Consider the following 24,794-nt stretch of genomic DNA (forward strand, 5'->3'; position numbering starts at 1 on the left):
GAAGAGATCTCCAGCACATCTTACTCTTACGGATTTATGGACAGTGCTGCAGGATTCATAGTGTCACTTCCCTCCAGCACTACTCCAGACATTAGTCGAGTCCATGCCACGTCGTGTTGTGGCACTTCTGCTTGCTCGCTGGGCAGTACACGATATTAAGTAGGTGTGCCAGTTTCTTTCACTCTTCAGTGAATGTTCCATGCGTTATACAGTATCCAGACAAACCCGCCATTATAAAAGGAAGTGGTGGATATTGTGTTGTCGCTACACAAGCAGGAACAGCAGAACGAGTCGGTGAGGAGAGCTCAGGAACTTCGACGTCACCTGGGTAACAGCTCTATCAGGGACATATCAATCATTCTAAAACTGCCCGACTTGACTGACGTTTGCTGATTTGGTTGTGAAGTGGAAACGCAGGGGAACAGCCTCAGCTAAATCTCGTATACTGACGGACAAGAGCCGTCGGGCATTGCGAAGGACAATCGTAAAAATCACATAAAATCAGCAGGGGATACATATTACAGTACGCACGGAAGCAATTACGAGCAAGCAACCATTCTTCCCACTCTCCATACGTGAATGGAACGTGAAAAAACCCTAGTAACCAATATAATGGGACGTACTCTATCGTAAAGACTGTAGTTTGCAGACTGTAGATGTAGACGAGGATATCATGTTTCTTTCCTTTTTTTCTTATTTTCGCATCATAAATGCAAAACTGAAAAAACGAGCATATCGTCGTTGTACGAACTCCACGTATTCGGCATAAAAATTGATGCTTGTAAACGACACGGTTGGACTTTGTGGAGGCGAAAGATCTGTGCACGCTCGCATAAAATGCTTGCACCTGAATACTTATCAAGCTTCCTGTTACGTTTTTGTGCGCCGTAAGTCGCAACACGTTTCCCACACGAGCGCAATATGTGTGGTATCAACACAGGAGTGTGATGCTTCTGACATAACGTTCTCCCTCTGCATTTACATCTAAATTCCGCAAGCCATCTTACGGCGTATGGTGGAGGGTATTACCTGTTTCACTGTCTTCCCGTCCCATTTGTGGTTGGTGTCACGATGGTAATCTCAAACATCAAAATACACTCTTGAGAAACTGAATTATAGAAAAGTGTTGTGTACGAAAGACAGCGAGCGCTTCTGTCACCGCGGCGAATGTAGTAATCAGCGTGTCACGTGACTGAGATGTCGTCAGCGTGCCAGCCGGGGTGGCCGAGCGGTTCTAGGCGCTTCAGTCTGGAACAGCGGGACCGATACGGTCGCAGGTTCGAATCCTGCCTCTGGCATGGATGTGTGTGATGTCCTTAGGTTAGTTAGGTTTAAGTAGTTCTTCATAGCGGCCAGATCATGAGGGTATGATGCATGGGGCGCTACAGTGTGTCCAAGAAGTCCCTATACCCCGAGGTCAAAATAGTATATTGTACGTATACTGCAACGCTTGCATGTGTAAACTGTGTGCTGCATTAAACAACGATATACTATCGTGAGTAGTTAAGCACAGCGCTGAACTATGAAGTTATACTATATTACGTGAGTATTCACGTACCTGCATATAATTGAAACCACAAATGAATAACAGAACACTCGCACTTACCTACAATACGCACAACCGAAATGAATATTCAAAGCTATGTATCCGAACTTCAAACAGGAGGTAATGACTAATCAAAAATCTGTACAAAAGTTATAGAACGTGTACAGTTTGAGTTTGTAGCTGCAATGAGGCTGTTTCTTCGTATCTTTAATTATTGAATTTAGACTTAAAGAGAAAAGTTAGTCAACCCCCTCCAACCACTGAGAGCAGGACGTAATTTAAGAATAAAATATCCCGATATTATTGAAAGTCGAGAGCCTCCCACTAACAGTTGTTTCACGAACGGCCTAATCGCAGATCTCCCAAGTATCTTCAGCATTCCAGGACATGTTGCGAGTAATTTGTGCATTCCAGGAGATGTTACGAGTAATTTGTGTATTGATCTCAAAACAGTGCAGCAGACAAATCCCACAGTCCACATGGGTTTCCAGAGTAGATAACATGAAGTAAGATTCTCGAAGAAGGTAACAAAATCAAATATTCTCAAGACACGACTTCCAGTGAAACAGTAAATCATTTGGACTGCAGGAGTGCATGATAAGCTTGAATATACAACACAACGGATTGAAAACACATTACCCGATAGTATAATCACCTTTCATTTCACAAAAAGTGTGCTGTCTGTGAGACTTCGTGACACCAAGTGCACGTATACTATTCCACGCTATAAATCACTGCAAACTCTAAGCGCCGAATGATTTCAAAGTAATATTTAGAACACACCGCTGAAATAACCTCCATATAGACTAATATTCACCTCAGCAAGTAATTGTAAAGATCTCACCCAGAGTCTCCAACATTCCAGCATTTCGAACCAGCTCGCGTCGAACCCAGAACCCCCTTAATGCACCAGACAAAGCAGAAAATAGTGGAACAGAACAGAATGAAGTGAACCCTTTCGAAGTACATCTTCTCGTCGCTCGATAATCGCGAACGTTTGGTGTGGTGTCACCGCCAGACACCACACTTGCTAGGTGGTAGCCTTTAAATCGGCCGCGGTCCGTTAGTATACGTCGGACCCGCGTGTCGCCACTATCAGTGATTGCAGACCGAGCGCCGCCACACGGCAGGTCTAATCTAGAGAGACTCCCTAGCAATCGCCCCAGTTGTACAGCCGACTTTGCTAGCGGTGGTTCACTGACTACAGACGCTCTCATATGCAGAGACGACAGTTTAGTATAGCCTTCAGCTACGTCATTTGCTACGACCTAGCAAGGCGCCATATTCAGTTACTATTCTGAATAGGTAATATTGTGAATCATGTACCGTCAAGAGCGACGTTCATCATTAATGGATTAAAGTTAAGTATCAAAATAATTATGTCGGATTTCTGAATTCTAATTCCTTGTCATGTTCCAGACCTTCAGCCAACACTACATTTGGTATTCGCAGCTCACCACAGATACAAACGTACACCAGTGTAGTAGATACAAAAAGATAGCTCAAACAGAGATAGCTCTAACAACATAACACAGAAACCCATCAAGGCTGTATAAACACAAAGGTTGCAGTGACACACCATGCACGACCACACGTATGCCGATGCTCGCTTACACAGCTATACGTGGTATATGGGTGAGATGAAATGCGGATCCTGAATCGTTTGCCATCATCTCTCACTGCTGAATAATACGGATGCCTAGTCATACTGGTGACTGTTTTTTGTGTATTGCATCTCTTTAGTGACCCATAATTTCTGCAAGATACACTCCATACACGCACTTCTTTACAAGCCATGCCATAGAGACATGTAACATTTCTGGAACAAAATAGGACTGCTTGTAAGCTTATACAACGATGGAGAAAAAATCACAACACCAAGAAGGAGTTGTGCGACATAAACGGAAGTTAGTTGGCATGATTATACTTCTGAAGACGACCACTAATCAGTCACATAACAGTGGCGCTAGTAGCGCAACTACAAGGACGCACGTCAGCTTCGATTCAAATACCCGTTGATCGTGGATCTCCGCCCCTAATCCTTGAGAGCCACACGCTCCGCCTCGCCTATCACATTCGTCTCCCATCCCCCACGTGGATCCTATACGACTTGATTCCCTTCCCGAACCTTCTCCTTTCCCTCGAATGGATACGGATCCTTCTCCTGCAACCTCGATCCCCCACACCCGCTTGTCCCTCCCATCGCCACTCATGCCAGACCACTACCGCGCCTGTGTTCTTGAATCCTACCTGCTCTCCATCTTCACACTCACCATACCCTTTCCCAAGGTGGCTTCCACCAACTCTCCCTCCCGGATGATGTCCTTGTCCCATCTGTCTACCCCTCCTACTAGCTCTGACTCTCCCTTCCCATTCCCCCCTTTTCCCCCTGGGCTCCCTCTCTCCCTCTTCACCTTCCTTTTTCCCCTCCCTCCTCTCTCCCACCTCTCTCGCTTACATCTCTCTCCCCGGGCTTCCAACCCCTCCCCTCTCTCCTCTCGCCCCCCCTTGCTCTCCCTTCTTTCTCCCACTGGCTCCAACCTCCTCCTTCCCGCCCTCCCACCTCACCCTTTGACCTGGAGGCAGTCCCCCCCCCCCCCCCATATCGTCAGTGTGAGTGCTTCGCCGATGATCGTCGCCAGTGTTTTTCGTGCATCAATGTCTCTCCATTTGTGTAGAATGTTTTCATCAGTGTTTTCTACTACGTTCACGCCTCCACCTGGATGTCTTCGTCTGTTCAACTTGTGCCACCCTTCATGTACAGTGCCTTCCGTCGAACGACTGTAATTTATTGTGCAGTGTTCCTCATATGTTTAACATGCTTTTTATGTTTTCTCTGTCTTCTGTGTCTAGATGTTGTACCTCTTGGCTGAAGAGCAGCGTACGTAGGCCGCTGCCAGCCCACCTCAGCTTAGGCATGAAACAACAGTAAAGGAAAAGAGAAAGTCCTGAGCGTTAGTTACCTTTGAGATTGGACGTGGTGAGCTGATGACAGTTAAGAATGCCGTTCAGATGACAAAGACGCCATTACCAACACTCCACCGAGTTTTAACGAGGCCGTGTAATGGAGTTATAAGAAGTTGGATGTTTCCTCTGCGATGCTGCAGAAAGACTTGGCAGGAATGTAGCCACTGTACATGATTTCTGGCAGCAGTGTTCACGAGAATGTACAGTCACAAGAAGGCAGCGCTCTGGACAGCCACGTGGCACTATCGAGAGGGAAGACCATCGTGTTCGGCCTATGGCTCTGGCGCATCGTACCGCATCTTAAGCAGCAATTTGAACAGTAGTTGGCACCTCATTGTCTTCATGGACAGCTTCGAGCCAGGCGCCTTGTAGCGTCCGTTCCACTGACCCCGAACCACCACCATTTGCGATTTGAGTGGTGTCAAGCGTGAGCTCACTGGAGGGCAGAGTGAAGGTCTGTTGTGTTTTCTGATGAAAGCTGGTTTTGTCTCGGTGCCAGTGATGGAGTGTGTTGGTTGGGGGCGGGGGAGGGGGCACTTGAGAACCTGCACTCAACCTGTCTGCGTTTTAGACACACTGGAGCTACACTTGCAGTTATACTCAGTGGTGCGATTTCGTCTGAGAGCAGGAACACTCTCTTGGTTATCCCATGCACCTTGACTGCAAAACTGTACGTCAATCTAGGGATTCCCCCTGTTGTGCTACCATTCATGAACATCATTCCAGAGGGTGTTTTCAACAGGATACCGATCGCCCTCATTCCACTGTTGTAGATCAACATGCTATACATAGTGTCGATATACTGTCTTGGCCTGCTCGATCCCTATTTCTGTCTCCAATCGAGCTCATATGGGACTCATCTGACGACAACTCCAGCGTCATCCACAAGTCATCAACCGTCCCTGTATTGTCCGACCTAGCGCAAAATTTATTGAACTTCACCTCACAAACTGACATGGGGCACCTGTACAACATAATGCGTGCACGTTTGCATGTTTGCAAACAACATTCTGCCACATACACCCGTTAAAAATCTGCCAGCATTTCACATTTGCAATTGCTTATCTCGCGCTTACATTAACCTGTGATCTTACAACGTTAATCACTTAAATATGTTACCTAGACAAGTGTATACCAGAAATTTTATTACTTTATAGTAATTATTTTTTGGTGTTGCGATTTTTTTCCGTCAGGGTATTAACCTCAGGGATAAACTATCAACGCTGTCGTCTTCATTGAAACGATATTTATCTGTGTCGGACGAAATATTTTATTAGTTAGCATTTTATACAGTAGGGCAACAGGCGAACTGAAGTTGCGCCAGAAAAAATAACACCTCTGTGAGTTTGGCGCAACCACCTTATTTATATTCCTGATCTGTACCAACCTTCTCATCTCAGAGTTGGTACTTATACCCAATGTCATCAATTATCTGCTGGAGTTACTCCAATTTCTCTCTTCCTCAACTGTTTTTACATTCAACAGTTTCCTCTGTTACCATGGATAGCATGTCTTAAAACATGACCTATCATCCTGTTCCTTTTTCTCGTCAATGTTTTCTACTCATTCCCGTCCTTATCGATTCTCAGGAGCACCTCTTCATTTCTTATCTCGTCAGACCACCTAATTTTCAACATTCTTGTATAGCGCAACATCTCACATGCTTCGATTCCCTTCTTTTCCGGTTTCCTCACTGTCCATGATCCACTACCACTTCTCATAGTATGATGGATTATTTATGACAGATTTCGTCGGAGATATACGTATTGCGATAGTGCAGTTAGAATGCCTCCTTGAACAGGTTCCTGTATGGTGCCCATGGGTGAATAGCACATATCATTCCTACTGCTCGCTTTTGTGCAATCAGTACTTTCTTTCTGAGTGATGAATTATCTCACAAAATACTTCCATAACACATTACTGGCTGGAAATATGCGAAGTATGTCAGGAGGTTGATTCATTTCTTTCCAAGGCCAACTGTTTCAGCAGCCGAGTAATATGCTTCTTCCGGTTCATGTTTTCATCAACATCTACACATACAAATTTCGAGTACTCTACCCTGGAAAATTCTAGAACGTAACGTATGGTACTGATGAACATTCTTTTTTTGTTGCTACTTATCGGCTTTCTAAACGCGCACAAAGAGCCATTTCAACTCAGGAAGCGTTAAATTACAGTTTGAAGAGGTTGACAAAATCAGCCAACCACTTACAAACCAAAGGTTTATTTAGCCATTGACCTAGGTTTCGATATTTATAAAAATGCCTTTCTCAGAAAGTGTGGTCCTAAAAATGTATATAAACGGTTACAAACTCTTTTTTACATATATAATAAAATATTCATAATAGAAAAATAAAATATGTTTTTAAGGCCCACTCCTTCTGAAGATGATATTTTTATAAACATCGAAACCTAGGTCAACGGCTAAATAAACCTTTAGTTTCCAACTGGTTGGCTTATTTCTTCAAACTTTTCAAATTCATACAGTTGCTGAACCGCAGCCTTGTTTAAGATTTTGAAATCACAGTTTGTTTTGACAATTCATGATGGACATTAGTTTAAATCGCACTCAGGTACGAAGTTATATAGGCTTAACAAAGCTCTGATGCGACATAAAACAACTATTACAAACACAATTTACTAAAACGAGTAAACAAGACAAAAATGTAACACAGAAGACACAGCGGCAGAGTTGTATAAAAATCCTGCTGGTAACAGAATGAGAAATTACAAATCGCCATTGGTCCACTTTTGGGATATTCCCTGTTTAGTCCATATTATTCACTATATTTCGAAATTAACAATGAAATGTTTCCAGAAATGAAATGTTCTTTGTATGTCCTGTAAGAGTTGTTTCAAAAGCTACAAATACTGAATTGAATATTACGTGCATGTTTATAAGTACAAGGAGTACATTCCGTTGACGCAGAACTGTAAGCAACCACGTCTCACTCTTTATAGCCCTGTCAAATATTTACTTTAAATCTTTCTTGCATCTCTGGAATTCAGACGGTTTGTCACCGGGTATGAGAGAGGCAAAAAACCCTCACACTCCAAGAATAATGTAATAATTGCAATTCCAAACTAAACAGTTGGTGACAGGTGTGAAAATTACCGAACTATGAGTTTAATAAGTCACAGTTGCAAAGTACTAACATGACTTCTTTACAAAAGAATTGAAAAACTGGTACAAATTGAACTCGGGGAATATCAGTTTGGACTCCGGAGAAATGTAGGAACACGCGAGGCAATACTGACTCTACGACTTATCTTAGAAGACAGGTTAAGGAAAGACAAACCTACGTTTATAGCATTTGTAGACTTAGAGAAAGTTATTGACAGCGTTGACCGGAACACTCTTTTTGAAATCCTGAAGGTGGCAGGTGCAAAATATAGGGTGCGATAGGCTATTTACCGTTTGTACAGAAACCAACGGCAGCTATAAGAAACGAGAGATATGAAACGGAAGCAGTGGTTGAGAAGGGAGTGAGTTATTCAATCTGTACATTGAACAAGCACTAAAGGAAACCAAAGAAAAATTTGGAGTAGGAATTAAAGTTAAAGGAGAAAAAATAAAAACTTCGACGTTTGCCGGTGACATTGTAATTCTGTCAGAGACAACAAAGGGGTTGGAAGAGCAGTTAAATGAAATGGGCATTGTCTTGAAAGAGGGTTATAAGATGAAGAACAACAAAAGCAAATCAAGGATAATGGAATGTAGACGAATTAGATCAGGTGATGGCAAGTCAGATTATAGAACGAGACACTTAAGGCAGTAGATGAATTTTGCTATTCTGGCAGCAAAATAATTGATAATGGACAAAGTGGAGGGGATATAAACTGAAGACTCGCAATAGCAAGAAAAGAATTTCTAAATAAGAGAATTTTTTTTAACGTCGTATATATACTGAAGCACCAAAGAAGCTGGTGTAGGCATGAGTATTCAAATACAGAGATACGTAAACACGCAACGCCTATATAAGACGAGTCTCTGGCGCAGTTTAAAAAATGTTCAGATGTGTGTGAATTCCTAAGGGACCAAACTGCTGAGGTCGTCGGTCGCTACACTTACATACTACTTAAACTAACTTAAACTAGCTTGTATGTGTGTATGTATTGAACTGGGGATCTAGAAACGACGGAGAGGCTTCGTCCCCGCCGTACCCCTCAGTAGTACACAACCCCACAACAAGCTACAGCAGTCCACTCACCCCACCACCGCCCCACACAGAACCCAGGTTCGGTCTCCAGTGGACTGCCCCCCTCCTCCTCCCCCCCTTTCCGGGGAACGTCTCGTCTCATTCCAGACGAGTGTAACCCTAATGATTGAATGATTGCGTGGTAGAGTAATTATGGTGTACGCGCACGTGGAGACTGTGTTTCCGCAGCAATCGCCGACGTAGTGTAACTGGGGCGGAATAAGGGGAGCCAGCCCGCATTCGCCGAGGCAGATGGAAAACCGCCTTAAAACCCATCCACAGGCTGGCCGGCACACCGGACCTCGACGCTAAACCGCCGGGCGGATTCGTGCCGGGAACCGGCACACGCCTTCACGCTCGGGAAGCACTGCGTTAGACGGGCAGGCTTAGCCTAGCTTATGCTAAGAACAACAGACACACCCATGCCCGAGCGAGGACTCGAACCTCCGGCGAGAGGGGCTGCGCTATCCGTGATATGGCGCCTCGAACCACTGGCGCAGTTGTTAGATCGGTTACTGCTGCTACAATATCAGGTTATCGAGGTTTAAGTGAGTTTGGTGTTACAGTCAGCGCACGAGCGATGGGACTCAGCATCTCCGAGGTAGCAACAAAGTGCGGATTTTCCCGTTAGACCATTACAAGAGCGTACCGTGACTATCAGGAATCCGGTAAAACATCAAATCTTCGATATCTCTGCGGCCGGAGAAAGATCCTTCAAGAACGGGACCAACGACGACTGAAGAAAATCGTTCAACCTGACAGAAGGGCAATCCTTCCGCATATTGCATCAGATTCGAATGCTGGGCCATCAACAAATGTCAGCGTGCGAACCATTCTACGAAACATCATCGATGTGGGCTCTCAGAGCCGAAGGCCGACTCATGTTCCCTTGATATCTGCACGACACAAAGCTCGCCTGGGGCCATCAACACTGACATTGGACTGTTGGTGACTGGAAACATGTTGACCGGTCGAACGAGTCTCCTTTCAAATTGTGATCGAGCGGATGGGCGTGTATGGGTATGGAGACAACCTCATGATTGCATGGACTCTGCATGTCAGCACGGGACTGTTCAAGCTGGTGGAAGCTCTGTAATGGTGTGGGGTGTGTCCAATTGGAGTGATATGGGACCCCCCGATGCCTCTAGGTACGACTCTGAGAGGTGATACGTACGTAAGCATCCTGTCTCATCACCTGCATGTATTCATGTCCCTTGTGCATTCCGACGGACTTGGGTAGTTTCAGCAGGACAATGCAAAACCCCGCTCGTTCAGAACTGCTACAGAGTGAGTTTAAACACTTCCGCTGGCCACCAAACCTCTCAGAAGCGAACATTATTGAGCATTTCTGCAATGTCTCTCAGAAAAGATCTCCACTACTCTTACGGATTTATAAACAGCCCTGTAGGATTCATTGTATCGAGTCCATGCCATGTCGTGTTGCGGCACTTCTGCGTGCCCGTGTGGCCCTGCGCGGTATCAGGCAGGTGTACCAGTTTCGTTGGCACTTCAGCGTAGATGTAAGGGTTAGGAAGTATTTTAGAAAGTATTTGTCTTGAGTATAGCCATGTATGGAAGTGAAACACGTTCGATGAACAGTTTAGACACAAAGAGAAAAGAAGGTTTTGAAATGTGGTGCTGCAGGAAAATGCTGAAGAATAAATGGGTAGATCACATAACTAATGAGGAGGTCTGAACAGAATTGGGGAGACAAGAAATTTGTGGAATATTTTGACCAAACGAAGGGATCGGTTGGTAGAACACATTCTATGACATCAAGGGATCACCAGTTTGCCGGCCGCTGGTTGCCGAGCGGTTCTAGTCGCTTCGGCCTGGAACCGCGCGACCGCTACGGTCGCAGGTTCGAATCCTGCCTCGGGAATGGATGAGTGTGATGTCCTTAGGTTAGTTAGGTTTAAGTAGTTCTAAGTTCTAGGGGACTGATGACCTGAGATATTAAGTCCCATAGTGCTCAGAGCCATTTTTTATCACCATTTTAATATTAGAGGGAAGTGGGGAGGGGGGGGGGCTGAAAATTGGAGAGTGAGGCGAAGAGATGAAGCAGATTCAGAAGTATGTAGGTTGCAATAGTTGTTCGGAGATGAAGAGGCTTGCCCAGTACACAGAGGCATGCAGAACTGCATCAAACCAGACCACAACAACAACCGGCATGGTCGTTCTCATGTTGCGAATTTTGCATCCGTTTTCGAGTTCAGCCACGGAAAATTGACCGGACGTTCAACGTGACGAACACGAGTCACTCGGTGAGACGTGCTGGAGCAAACGGCGAGCGTTCCCGGAACCGACGAGAGCGAGCGTTGCAGCAGGCAGCTGTCTGCCTATCGCATTTGCATCGCACGAGCTATGCGGAGCTTGGCTGGCTTCCAAAGTGAAGGTCGCCTGTGATCCGGTACTACCGGATTGCTCACGCCGGCTTAATGACTTGCATGGCCGAGCAACGCTTGGCACGAGCTGGCACTGAACACCGCACTACAAGCTTACAGCTTATTACTCTTTTTACTGCCATTTGGCGGGACCTCGGCTACAAAATAGAGACGAGTGAAAACTGAGATTGACAGGAAATGCAAAATCGCTAAGCAGGATTGACTAGAGGACAAATTTAAGGCTATAGATAGGTTCACGAATAAGACAATTAAAGAGACATGTGGAGAAAAAAGAAGCAGCTGTATGAATATCAAGAGCTGCGATGGCAAACCAGTACTAAGCAAAGAAGGGAAAGCTGAAAAGTTGAAGGAATATATAGAGGGTGCATAGAAGGAAAACAGACTTGAGGGCAATGTCATCGAAAGAGAAAAGGAAGTAGGTGAAGATGAGATGGGAGATACGATACTGCGAAACGAATTTGACAGAGCAGAGAAAGTCCTAAGTGCAAACAAGGACCTTAGAGGAGACGACATTTCTTCAAAATTATTGAGAACTTTGGGAGAGGCAGCCGTCGCAAAACTATTCCACCTTGTGTGCAAATATAATACAGGTGAAATACAGATTTCAAGAACAACGTAATCTTTCGTGTACCAAAAAAGGCGGGTGATCATTGGTGTAGACATTATCGACCTATCAGTGTTCCGAACGCTATCCTGTGAGAGGCGTTGATAGATTTCGGGTGGATTTTATTTTTTCGTGTAAGCTTTAAAGATTGAAGCGGCGCAGTGTTTAACGGGAGACGTTCATGAAATTGGCCGGAAACACCAATTTTCAATGTATTTATTAGTAGAACTCACGGACAATAATTTTCCAGAGTTTCAATGATGAAATCGCTACCGAAGTACCTGGAATATAAGCATGACCATTTCTTGAAGCAACACTTCAATACAAAGTGAGACCTCAACTTTTCCCGGCGAACTGAATGTTCAAATAACTTACGGGTTTGCTGCCGGGTGACGTCTTCGACCACCGCCGATATTTCGACAGGAGCAAACCCTGCCATTCTCAAGGCACAAATGCCTGCGTTTGCAATTTGTGCGTTTGCAGAAATTGGTGAGTGGAAGACTTGAGAAACAGCAACAAACCACTAAAAAAAAGACTTATAGCGCCTGTCTGCAGCTGAAAAGTCAGTGGAAGACCTCGTAAAGAAAAGAAGCCAGAAAACAAGAAACCAGGAGAGAAGCCTTGAAGGGAAAGAGGTCTCTGAGTACAAATCTGTGGCCTCCTGAAGAAAAGACATAAGAAAGAAACATTAGGTTCAACTTTAAATTGGAATACCTGAAAATTATGTTTGTTTTAAGTTTATGTACTTTTTTCTCAGAATCTATGAAGGCCATAACTATGAAATTTTGAGCACATATTTCTATATACCCAATGAATGTTGTCTCAAGATTAAATTTTGAAATTCTGAGTGCAAGCTGAGATATGAGGCAAAGTGCTTGGAATTTTGTGCAAATTTCATATTATACGAGGGTTAGAAATTTAATAGTGGCAACTATATATTTACTGCTCGTACAAAACAGATACGTGTTTCAAAGTTTACTGACCTTCAAAGTAGTCACCAGCATTGTGTATAACCCGTTGCCAGCGATGTGGAAGTCGTAGGATACTCTTAACCGTGCCAGTTGTGTTGACAATTCGATCGGCGCGGTCTGTTGCCCGACGAATTTGTAGCAGTTCTGAATGCCGTGAAGTGTTTCCTTCAGTTTATAAATTGAGTTCAATTTTCGAGGGCTTAAGTCAGGGGAGGGCAGTAGGTGGTATAGAACTTAGCAGCCCCGTCAGTCAAACAAATCAGTAGCAGCTTGCACTGTACGCGCTTGAGCACTGTCCTGCAAATGATGGTCAGGTCCTATAAAGTGTCATCACTTCTGTCTCTAAGCTGGTCCTAGGTTGTGTTCCAAAAATGAACATCAAAGAGACAGAAGTGATGACGCTTTCTGCAGGACCTGACCAGCATTTTGCAGGACAGTGCTCCAGCACGTACAATGCAAGCTTTTACTGATTTGTTTGACAGATAGTGCTGCTAAGTGCTATACCACCTACTGCACTCCCCTGACTTAAGCCCTCGTGAGTTCAGCTCGATTTATAAACTGAAGGAAACACTTCACGGCATTCGCTTCAGAACTGCTACAAATTCGTCGGGCAATAGACCGCGCCGCTCGAGCTGTCAACACAACTGGCACTGCTAAGAGTATCCTACGACTTCCACATCGCTGGCAACGAGTTATAGACAATGCTGGTGACTACTTTGAAGGTCAGTAAAAGTTTGAAACACGTATCTATTTTGTACGAGGTGTAAATAAATAGTTGCCAATATTAAAGTTCCAACCCTCGTACTTACAGAATTATAATTTTACAAAATTATTAAAATTCCCCTTTTACATGTATTCAAAAAAACCTATAAGAGAAACTTACTATGTGTAAAGAAATTAAACAGAGAAAACTTTGTAGAAATGTGTTTAATAGTTTCTGAGAAAAAGTACATACACTATTTTTTGAAAATAAAATTTTTAAGCATGGTACAAAATATCATTGCCGTATCTTCAAAACTGTAGATTTGGTACATCTTTTAAATGCCCGTGAAAGGCAAGGGTCCTGAGTTAGAGTCTCGGTCTGGCACACAGTTTTAATCTGCCAGGAAGTTTCATCTTTTAAATAGTTTGTGTTTTTAGCGAAAGGCCCCCACCCCTTAACATTCTGGGTTCGGACTGCAGAAGGAGGAAGGATGGACGAGCAGAGTTTAACGTCCTATCGACACCTCGGTCATCAGATATGGAGAACAAGGTTCGACAGGAGAAGGGTTAGGAAAGAAAGTGCCCGTATCTTCTTCAAAGGAACTACCCCGGCATTTTCGTATGACTATTTAGGCAAATCTCGAAAACTTATAGCTGGATGTTCGGATGCCTCCCAAATGCTAGTCTCGTGTCTTACCACTGCGCCCGCTCACTCGGTGATTCGGGAAGATATTCAAATTGCTCTGAGCACTATGGGACTTAACTTCTGAGGTCATCAGTCCCCTAGAACTTAGAACTACTTAATCCTAACTAACCTAACGACGTCACACACATCCATGCCCGAGGCAGGATTCGAACCTGCGACCGTAGCAGTCGCGCGGTTCCGGACTGAGCGCCTAGAACCGCTAGACCACCGTGGCCGGCGATTCGGGAAGAGTGGTACTCAAATAACCACCTGCATACACAGACTTATGTTTTCTGTGACTGACCTGAATCACTTAACCGAATGCCTCTTCCACAAAGACAATGCCATCGTCCGTGCTGGCAATAAGGCTGTTGTCCAGGGTGAGGATTGGAAAAACCGACAAGTTAAATCCGATACCTGCATTTTAGTTCCGAATAACGGGTATTTTCGGCATTTGTTTCGTCTCGGTTATAACAGGTTTTTTTTACTAATAACCGAAATATCAGTTAGCCATATCAGCAGCGCCAAACCTTTTCGTTTTTAAACAAACCTTTTTTAAAAAAATAAGTAATTCTGATTCGCAAAATTTGCGTTTTTCGACATATTGCACTATTACAGAAAAAGCGATAAGCGATCAGTGCAATTTTAATAACAATGCCGACAGAAACGAACAGCAAATACATAGCATAAGAATTGGTACACCATTGCTGAGACAATACTGTCCATGTTGGCGTGTGTCGTGGCTTAAGATACACGTGTACACACAGTGTGTAAGACTAGCTCGCTGACGTCACGGAACATCCGTTGTATTGCAGAATGGCACCAATTCTTGTCTGGAAATATTTTTACGAAGTGACGTAGCAGTCAAGTATAACTTTTCATTTGCTTTAAGAGGCCAGAGCTTGATCTGCCATTTCTATGAAATAATAAAAGAGGAAGGAAATTATGGTAACAACAATAAAAACTTAACAAGAATTCATTCATATACAATAAAAATAGAACGCAGTTGATCTATAGCCAGTGTCTACATAATGCGCCTTTATCTGCTTCTAGCCCTTGAAAACGAGAAAATTAACAAGGAAAACAGAGTTCTTCACCCTTTAGCACTGACTGTTCATAATGCCCAAACAGAGTTATGACTCTACAACACGATGTTTGAGCAGACGTTCAAAAAATTTGAATCAATAGGAGACTACTTGTGGTTTTTATAGTATACAGCCACTTTTCACTTTTCGAGAAAAATAGCGAACGGTAGACGAACTAAGTTTACTTTTATTTCCCTATTTAATTTAATATTTTGATTCTATGTATCTTGAAACAGAAAAGTCAAAAATTTTTGTTACAAGAAATAATAGGTATACAAACCGATAAAGATTGTTTTAAGCGGTTTTAACACTGAGGTTAAACTGACATGGAAAGAAACCGATGTAACCGAAACCCATTGTTTCAGCGATAACCGCCATCCTTAGCCCAGGCCAGCACAGTCAGGTGCGAATTAAAGTGAGAGAAAGGTAGGGGAAGGCGGGATGTATGCCATGGGAGGTTGGTGGGGGGGGGGGGGGGGGGCTCATGACCTCTGAAATATATTTCGTTAAAAGCGTTTATACAGGGTGTTTCATAGTTCATGTTACACCCATCTAGAAGTTCTAAAGGGGACTTGGTTTATCAAGTCTTACATAGGAACCCATATCCGAAAACAGTTCGTCTCCATGTTACAAGGAAAACAAGATTAACAGATTTCGCTCCTATTTACTGTGATGATACAACAACTGTTCGATATGGAGATCTGTCCAGCATGTGTGGTGAAAGGTTAATCATTTCTGTCGCAGCCATGATCCGTGCAACCAGATCTTCTGCCAACTGTACAGGGGCCTGATAAACAAGGCTCTTCATGTGGCCCCACAAGAAAAGACCAAAGGGGATCGTGGTGGCCAAGCAAATGGTCCACCTCGAGGGATCCACCTGTCCCTGTAGCCTTCATTCAAATGGTTTCAGACGCGAAATACAAAATGTACCGCCGTGCCATCATGCTGGAACCACAATTTGCGTCGAATGTCCAATGGCATATCTTCCAAAAACTCCGCCAGCACTTGTTGCAGAAATATCGAGTACCTGACAACTGTTAGGTGAGGAGGAAAGATGTACGGCTCAACCACACATCCATCGCAGATACTTGCCCAGACACGGATACCGAAGATGTGCTGAAATCTTCGAGTACACGCCGCTTTGGAGTTTTTTTTTATTCCAAAAGTAGCTATTTAGCGTTCATAACACTTACCATGTTGAAATGCGCTTCGTCCGTGAACAAACCTCGCCTTGGAAACCGAGAAAAATCTACACAACGCTGTAAAAACCAAGTACAGGAATTGATATGTGGCACAAAATCTGCCGGGAACAGGGCGTGTACCTTCTGAGGGTGATAACGGCTGGTGTTGCTGTTCATGCAGAAGACGCCAGACAGACGAGTAAAACACACTCGTGGGTTCTCTTCAATTTGATAAAACACTTCCTCTTCCAGTACAACAGTATGCCGCCTTCTTGGAGCACCAGAGTTTGCTCTATGGCTTGTAAATTTTCCACTTTCCCACAACCGTTGTTCTACTCCGGCAAATATAGAATGAGATGGAACCACACGATTTGGAAAGTACTCGTGGTACAGACGTTCAGCTTTTGTTCCATTACGGGGAGCTTCACTGTAACCGTAAATTAACAACATATTGGTGCACTCTGCGAACGTGTACTCAGTCATCCTGTTACAGCAGTACTATTCAGCGTAATGTAAACCGACGCGTCACTGGGAAGCGTGGAAACAAGGCAGGCGGAAACACGAGGTGATCACGTGAAGTCGGGTCATTGTTCAATTCATGAATGGCAAACGGTAAGAAACACCTAGCGCGCGCTTGAGTAGCTCTTGTTTTCCTTGTAACAAACTGTTCCTGGACATGGGTTCCTATGTAAAACTTAATCTACTAAGTTCCCTCTACAACCTCTAGAAATGTACAACATGAGCTGTGAAATACCTTGTATATTTACATATACGTTCACCGATTTCCAGATTCCTCTGCTACCTTCTGGAGCGGCAAGTAACATGAAAACTAAGAGCCTATGGTGAGGAATTGTAGAAAATTACGAGCTATGTTTAACACAGCATACTTTTTAGTTACTTTCCCCTGTGGGTTGCCATGTGTCGTGTCGGCCTCTTGGAAAACTTCCAGTCTTGTAAAGGTGTCGATCATATCCGCTGCCAAGAAACAACAGGAAAGGACGCCAGGCGTGACAAAAAGGGAAAAATCACCCTCTAAGAAAAATATAACAGAAAAACTGACTTTCCGAACAAGTGCAGAAATGGCAGAAAGAAATGGCGTTCCCCTAAATTACACGCTCTCTAGATATAGTCTGCAGGCCTACGTAACATGAAAATACGAGGTCTGATCGGCAAAGACTGTTGCTGGTACTGACGTGTAGTATGTTGCTGTTACATTAATGCGAAGGCGAACTGCATGCTGGTAAATCATTCCATGACAGTCAAAAAAATTGTATCACCGTAACTTCCCCTGCAGGTGGAACAGCTCTCTCCTTTTTTGGAATTAGATATCCTGGCGATTTCCACACTGTGTCGGCTCTTTTCCCTTCAGGAGTTTAATAATGTACGGCCGGCCACTGTGGCCGAGCGGTTCTAGGCGCTTCAGTCGGGAACCGCGCTGTTGCTATGGTCGCAAGTTCGAATCCTGCCTCGGGCATGGATGTGTGTGGTGTCCTTAGGTTGGTTAGGTTTAAGTAGTTCTAAGTCTAGGGGACTGATGACCTCAGATGTTAAGTCCCATAGCGCTCAGAACCATGTCAACCATTTTTTGAAAAATTCCAATAGACAAGAGAGCCCTTGGTTGGTGCCACAATTTCAGGGGGAGGGGGGCTGGCTACTGCAGAACCATTTGTAATAATATATCCATGGCTCATCACCAGTGATAATGGATTTCAGGAATGCGTCCCCTCCATCACCAAAGAGAGGCAGCCCCTCATGGCTTGTCTCCATTCGCACAGCCTTTTGTTCGAGAATCAACGGGCGCGGCATCCAGCTGACAAAAACTCGGGTCATATGGAGATGATAATGCATAATCTTAAAGACACTGCCATATGAAATTCTCCACGCTTCACTAACTTTACGTAATGTTAATCGCCTATCCTCACGGACAACCACAGCAGCTGCGCTGCTGTTGACTTCTGTCACTGCAGAAGCCGAAAAATCAGGCCCACCTCGCTTCACACAGACAAGTCGGCATTCTTTGAAGTCCTTGAACCCTCTAATCACTGTTGCACGAGGTGGTGCATCTTCACTGTAAGTTTGCTGCAGCTTTTCGTGAGTTTCAGAGGTTGTATTGTTTACATTAACACAGAACTTTATATTGCGCAGTCGTGTCACTTCCATTGTTTGGTATGCGAAATGCAAAGAGCATCTACGTAACAGGGCATTATTACCAACCTACCGATATGAGTATGCTGTCGCCTATGAACATTATACAGAAAACACCGTTCTTTTCAAACGTTCGTGGTACAGATAGGATACCATCACGGAAGCTACAGGAAAAAACCAGTTTCAGTCTTTGTCGATCAGCCCTCGTGTTTCACGATCGATTTTACATTCACTTCGCGGAGACTGCGTTCATCTGTCTGGCGTCTCTTACACACGCCTTTGTGAAGAAGAACCGAGAGTTAAACGACTGTTATGAATTGTGCATTATCGGGACGAAAAATAAATATATTTTGCAAAACTGTATGTAACAACACTTTAAGTTACAGTACGGATAGCTACAGACTGAACAATGCAGGCCACTTTTACCTGTCTTTCCGGTCTTAATAGACAATTTTGCCAGTGTTTCGTGTGAGTGATTTCAAAGAGCACCCTATCCTCAGCTCTGCAGACGTTAAGACACTACATACTGACAGTCGAGCGAGGGCAGGTGGTTAACGCGCGTCGCGACAAATCAGGTAAGCGGATAATTACAGTTGTTGTTGTTGTTGTTGTGGTCTTCAGTCCTGAGACTGGTTTGATGCAGCTCTCCATGCTACTCTATCTTGTGCAAGCTTCTTCATCTCCCAGTACTTACTGCAACCTACATCCTTCTGAATCTGCTTACTGTATTCAGCTCTTGGTCTCCCTCTACGATTTTTACCCTCCACGCTGCCCTCTTAATACTAAACTGGTGATCCCTTGATGCCTCAGAACATGTCCTACCAACCGATCCCTTCTTCTGGTCAAGTTGTGCCACAAACTTCTCTTCTCTCCAATCCTATTCAATACTTCCTCATTAGTTATGTGATCTACCCATCTAATCTTCAGCATTCTTCTGTAGCACCACATTTCGAAAGCTTCTATTCTCTTCTTGTCCAAACTAGTTATCGTCCATGTTTCACTTCCATACATGGCTACACTCCATACAAATACTTTCAGAAATGACTTTCTGACATTTAAATCTATACTCGATGTTAACAAATTTCTCTTCTTCAGAAACGCTTTCCTTGCCATTGCCAGTCTACATTTTATATCCTCTCTACTTCGACCATCATCAGTTATTTTGCTCCCCAAATAGAAAACTCCTTTACTACTTCAAGTGTCTCATTTCCTAATCTAATTTCCTCAGCATCACCCGACTTTATTCGTCTACATTCCATTATCCTCGTTTTGCTTTTGTTGATGTTCACCTTATATCCTCATTTCAAGACACTATCCATTCCATTCAACTGCTCTTCCAAGTTCTTTGCTGTCTCTGACAGAATTACGATGTCATCAGCGAACCTCAACATTTTTATTTCTTCTCCATGGATTTTAATACCTACTCCGAATTTTTCTTTTGTTTCCTTCACTGCTTGCTCAATATATAGATTGAATAACATAGGGGATAGACTGCAACCCTGTCTCACTCCCTTCCCAACAACTGCTTCCCTTTCATGCCCCTAAACTCTTATAACTGCCATCTGGTTTCTGTACAAATTGTAAATAGCCTTTCGCTCCCTGTATTTTACCCTTGCTACCTTCAGAATTCGAAAGAGAGTAATCCAATCAACATTGTCAAAAGCTTTCTCTAAGTCTACAAATGCTAGAAACGTAGGTTTGCCTTTTCTTAATCTAGCTTTTAAGTTAAGTCGTAGGGACAGTATTGCCTCACGTGTTCCAACATTTCTAAGGAATCAAAACTGATCTTCCCCGAGGTCCGCTTCTACTAGTTTTTCCATTCGTCTGTAAAGAATTCGCGTTAGTATTTTGCAGGTGTGACTTATTAAACTGATAGTTCGGTAATTTTCACATCTGTCGACACCTGCTTTCTTTGGGATTGGAATTATTATATTCTTCTTGAAGTCTGAGGGTATTTCGCCTGTTTCATACATCTTGCTCACCAGATGGTAGAGTTTTGTCAGGACTGGCTCTCCCAAGGCCGTCAGTAGTTCCAATGGAATGTTGTCTACTCCGGGGGCCTTGTTTCGACTCAGGTCTTTCAGTGCTCTGTCAAACTCTTCACGCAGTATCGTATCTCCCATTTCATCTTCATCTACATCCTCTTCCATTTCCATAATATTGTCCTCAAGTACATCACCCTTGTATAGACCCTCTATATAATCCTTCCACCTTCCTGGTTTCCCTTCTTTGCTTAGAACTGGGTTTCCATCTGAGCTCTTGATGTTCATAGAAGTGGTTCTCTGATCTCCAAAGGTCTCTTTAATTTTCCTGTAGGCAGTATCTGTCTTACCCCTAGAGACATCTCTACATCCTTACATTTGTCCTCTAGCCATCCCTGCTTAGCCATTTTGCACTTCCTGTCGATCTCATTTTTGAGACGTCTGTATTCCTTTTCGCCTGCTTCATTTACTGCATTTTTATATTTTCTCCTTTCATCAATTAAATTCAATATTTCTTCTGTTACCCAAGGATTTCTACTAGCCTTCATCTTTTTACCTACTTGATCCTCTGCTGCCTTCACTACTTCATCCCTCAATGCTACCCATTCTTCTTCTACCGTATTTCTTTCCCCCATTCCTGTCAATTGCTCCCTTATGCTCTCCCTGAAACTCTGTACAACCTCTGGTTTCTTTTAGTTTATCCAGGTCCCATCTCCTTAAATTCCCACCTTTTTGCAGTTTCTTTAGTTTTAATCTACAGGTCATAACCAATAGATTGTGGTCAGAGTCCACATCTGCCCCTGGAAATGTCTTACAATTTAAAACCTGGTTCCTAAATCTCTGTCTTACCATTATATAATCTGTCTGATACCTGTCAGTATCTGCAGGCTTCTTCCATGTATACAGCCTTCTTTTATGGTTGTTGAACCATGTGTTAGCTATGATTAAGCTGTGCTCTGTGCAAAATTCTACTAGGCGGCTTCCTCTTTCATTTCTTAGCCCCAATCCATATTCACCTACTATGTTTCCTTCTCTGCCTTTTCCTACTACCGAATTCCAGTCACCCATTACTATTAAATTATCATCACCCTTCACTATCTGAATAATTTCTTTTATTTCATCATACATTTCTTCAATTTCTTCGTCATCTGCAGAGCTAGTTGGCATATAAACTTGTACTACTGTAGTAGGTGTGGGCTTCGTATCTATCTTGGCCACAATAATGCGTTCACTATGCTGTTTGTAGTAGCTTACCTGCATTCTTATTTTTCTATTCATTATTAAACCTACTCCTGCATCACCCCTATTTGATTTTGTGTTTATAACCCTGTAGTCACCTGACCAGAAGTCTTGTTCCTCCTGCCACCGAACTTCACTAATTCCCACTATATCTAACTTTAACCTATCCATTTCCCTTTTTAAATTTCCCTTTTTAAATTTTACAGTTAAATTTTAAATTACAGTTATATGTTCCAAATATTAAATAAATAAATTTTCATGAACGCATCTTTTTCTCTCTCGCTCACTCTTAGGACATTAGAGCAGCTAACCTCTGTTTGGGTTTTACAAATGTACGATGTCGAGCGCGAGCAGAGGTGACATGTTCACACTCTCTTCAGGTTGGAGGGGGGGAGGAGGGGGGGAGGAGCGGCTTACCAGACAGTACCCAATGAACTGCTCTCCTTTAGATCGCGGCCGCCCGGCAGCCGCAAGGTCGCACCTGCTGCATAGCGATCGCGGTGGGAGCAGACAAAGGTCAGGCCCGCACGTGATGAGTAGGAACAGGAACAGTCTTCCTTAGTTGGAAGCCGCGCCGCCGGCCCGGAGCTGTCGCCAACAGACAGCAGGCGAAGTGTCCTCCACTGCCCGCTGTCTAGTCCCTCCACGGAGGCGGGAGATGGGAAATTCCTCTAACACGCTTTAGCTGGGGCATCCGTCCCAGCGGTTTGTCGGTTTTATTGATGTTCACCCGGCCAGAGGAAATGTTACACCTGCCTAATACCGTGTATGGCCACCTCTAGCACGCAGAAGTGCCGCTACACGCCGTGGCATGGACTCGAGTAATGTCTTAAGTAATGCTCGAGGGAAATCCATTTCTCTACCCATTAGACTGTCCATTCGATTCAACAGATCCCAGAAATTCTCCTTCGCCTTCACTTCTTCTTCTACACTTTGAATTTTAATTCCATCCTTGAACCTTTCTTTTATCTCCTCCATTCCTTTCTCGACGTGTAGATTAAACAGTAAGGGCGAAACACTGCACCCTTGTTTTTACATACCATTTTTAACCAAGCACTTCGTTGTTGGTCTTTCAGTATTATTGTTCCCTTTTGGTTCTTGTAGGTATCATATATTACACCATGTTTCCCTATATATAACTCCTATTTCTCTCAGAATCTCGAACATCTTTCACTATTTTACATAGTCGAACTTGTCTTACACACCTTTTAATCCAAGCACTTCGTTGTTGGTCTTTCAGTCTTATTGTTCCCTCTTGGTTCTTGTACTATCATATATTACACAGTGTTTCCCTATATATTACTCCTATTTCTCTCAGAATCTCGATCATCTTTCACTATTTTACATAGTCGAACTTTTTTGCTGGTTGACAGATCCTATGGACATGTCTTCATTTTTCTTTAATCTTCCTTCCATTATGAAGCTGAACGTCAGGACTGCCTCTCTGGTGCCTTTAGGAACGCTAAATATCGAGGTGGATTACGTTCTCTGTGTGTGTGGGGGGGGGGGGGGGGAGGAGGAGGGGGCATTGTGGTACTTACGTTGAAAGAGGATGTAGGCGTAGTGCCAGTGTGATGTAAGGCGACTGGCTCGGTAAAATGCTAAGATTGCTAATTAGAGGCGAATGATAAGTGTGAAGTCAACTTTGAGCTATGTGCAGGACATACGGTGATTTTCAATATCGATGAAGAGGGAGGGGAATCTGAAGAGTTGATAAAGCACTCGGGTAGTCGAGGGTAAGCATATGAGATAAGTGAGCGGAAATGCACGGCGTTCAAGGACTTGGAAGAACTAATAGAAACTGAGTAGAATGGCTGTCAAGACGACATTTGCATATGACGGTATGGATTGGCACAAGGCTTCGCAGGTGTCGGGAATGGTGGAAAGAGATAATTCGTATGTTCGGCCAATTACTAGTTTAAGTAATTTTAGTCTACTGAGAACTTTCTGTCAGAAGCTCAGTAAGTAAGGTTTCCACGTAAGTTTTCAGCCGAGAGTACACTCCTCAGTATCTGTATTTAGTTTAGGTGAGTGTAATGTTTAGTAGTAAGAAAAGGAGTAAACATTTTACATGATGATAGTGAAGCAAAGTTACAGTAGTCCCACTGAATGCTATATTAAATAAATTTATGTTTTCGGTGTGTTGCAGTCGGCGCCCGCGTTCGGCCTGCCGCTGGAGACGAGCACGTCGTGCCCTCCGGGAGAGGAAGGCCTGGAGTGCCGGCGCGCCGAGGCCCGCAGGCTGGCCGACACCTGCCCGGGAGGAGGTAATGCTCACCCCCACTTGTTCCCAGTGGGGGGAACGCGACAGTAGTAAGAGCAGAAGAGAAATGAAGGGAATAAGGGGATAGGAAATACGGATCGAATAAGAGAACAGGAAAAAGATATAAATAAGAGGATAGGATAAACGAAATGAGTGAGATGATAGAAAAAACGAAAGGATTAATGGGACAGGAAAAAACGAAGGAATAGGGAGACAGAAAAAACGAAAGCAGTAAGGGGACAGGTAAACAAAAGCAGTAAGTGGACAGTAAAAACGAACTGAGTAAGGGGATAGAAAAACGAAAGTAGTAAGGGGATAAGAAAACGAAAGGAATGGCAGGATAAGAGAAGCAAATTCAGTAAGAGGATAGGGAAGAAATGCCAAGAGTAGTGGGACAGAAAAAACGGAAGAAGTGACAGGTTGGAAAAGTGGAAGGAATAAGAGGATAGTATAAACGTAAGGCGTATGTAATTAGGATAAACAAACTAAGAGTATAGAAGAACAGGATTAAGGAAATTAAAAAATGTTAGGAGTAGTGGAATAGGATACAGGAAAGAAATAAGGTAACAAGTTAAATGAATTAACTAAAGGGATAGAAATAAACTTATGGAATAACTGGATAGGATAAATAAATCGAGTAAAACGATGGAAAAAATGAAAGTAGTAAGAGGATAGTGTAAACATAAGAGTTAAGGGACATAGTATGAATGAAAGGAATGACGGGATAACTTAAATGAGAGGAATAAGGGGACAATATAAACGAAAGGAATACAGGGCTAGGATAAACAAATTGACTAAGATTATAAAAATGGTTCAAATG

The 24,794-nt window shown here is 43.5% G+C and overlaps 1 protein-coding gene across 1 annotated transcript in view; it reads left to right on the forward strand.

Annotated features, from left to right (window-relative positions):
• The window catches only part of LOC126273425 (uncharacterized), a 248,580-nt gene that overhangs the window by 184,860 nt on the left and 38,926 nt on the right, over positions 1-24,794 (forward strand). Inside the window, exon 4 of the mRNA XM_049976976.1 lies at positions 23,861-23,978. Coding sequence (XP_049832933.1) covers positions 23,861-23,978 — 118 coding nt within the window. The remainder of the gene's footprint in view (positions 1-23,860; positions 23,979-24,794) is intronic.

The sequence above is a fragment of the Schistocerca gregaria genome, chromosome 5 (assembly GCF_023897955.1).
Source record: "Schistocerca gregaria isolate iqSchGreg1 chromosome 5, iqSchGreg1.2, whole genome shotgun sequence".
Classification (NCBI taxonomy): domain Eukaryota; kingdom Metazoa; phylum Arthropoda; class Insecta; order Orthoptera; family Acrididae; genus Schistocerca; species Schistocerca gregaria.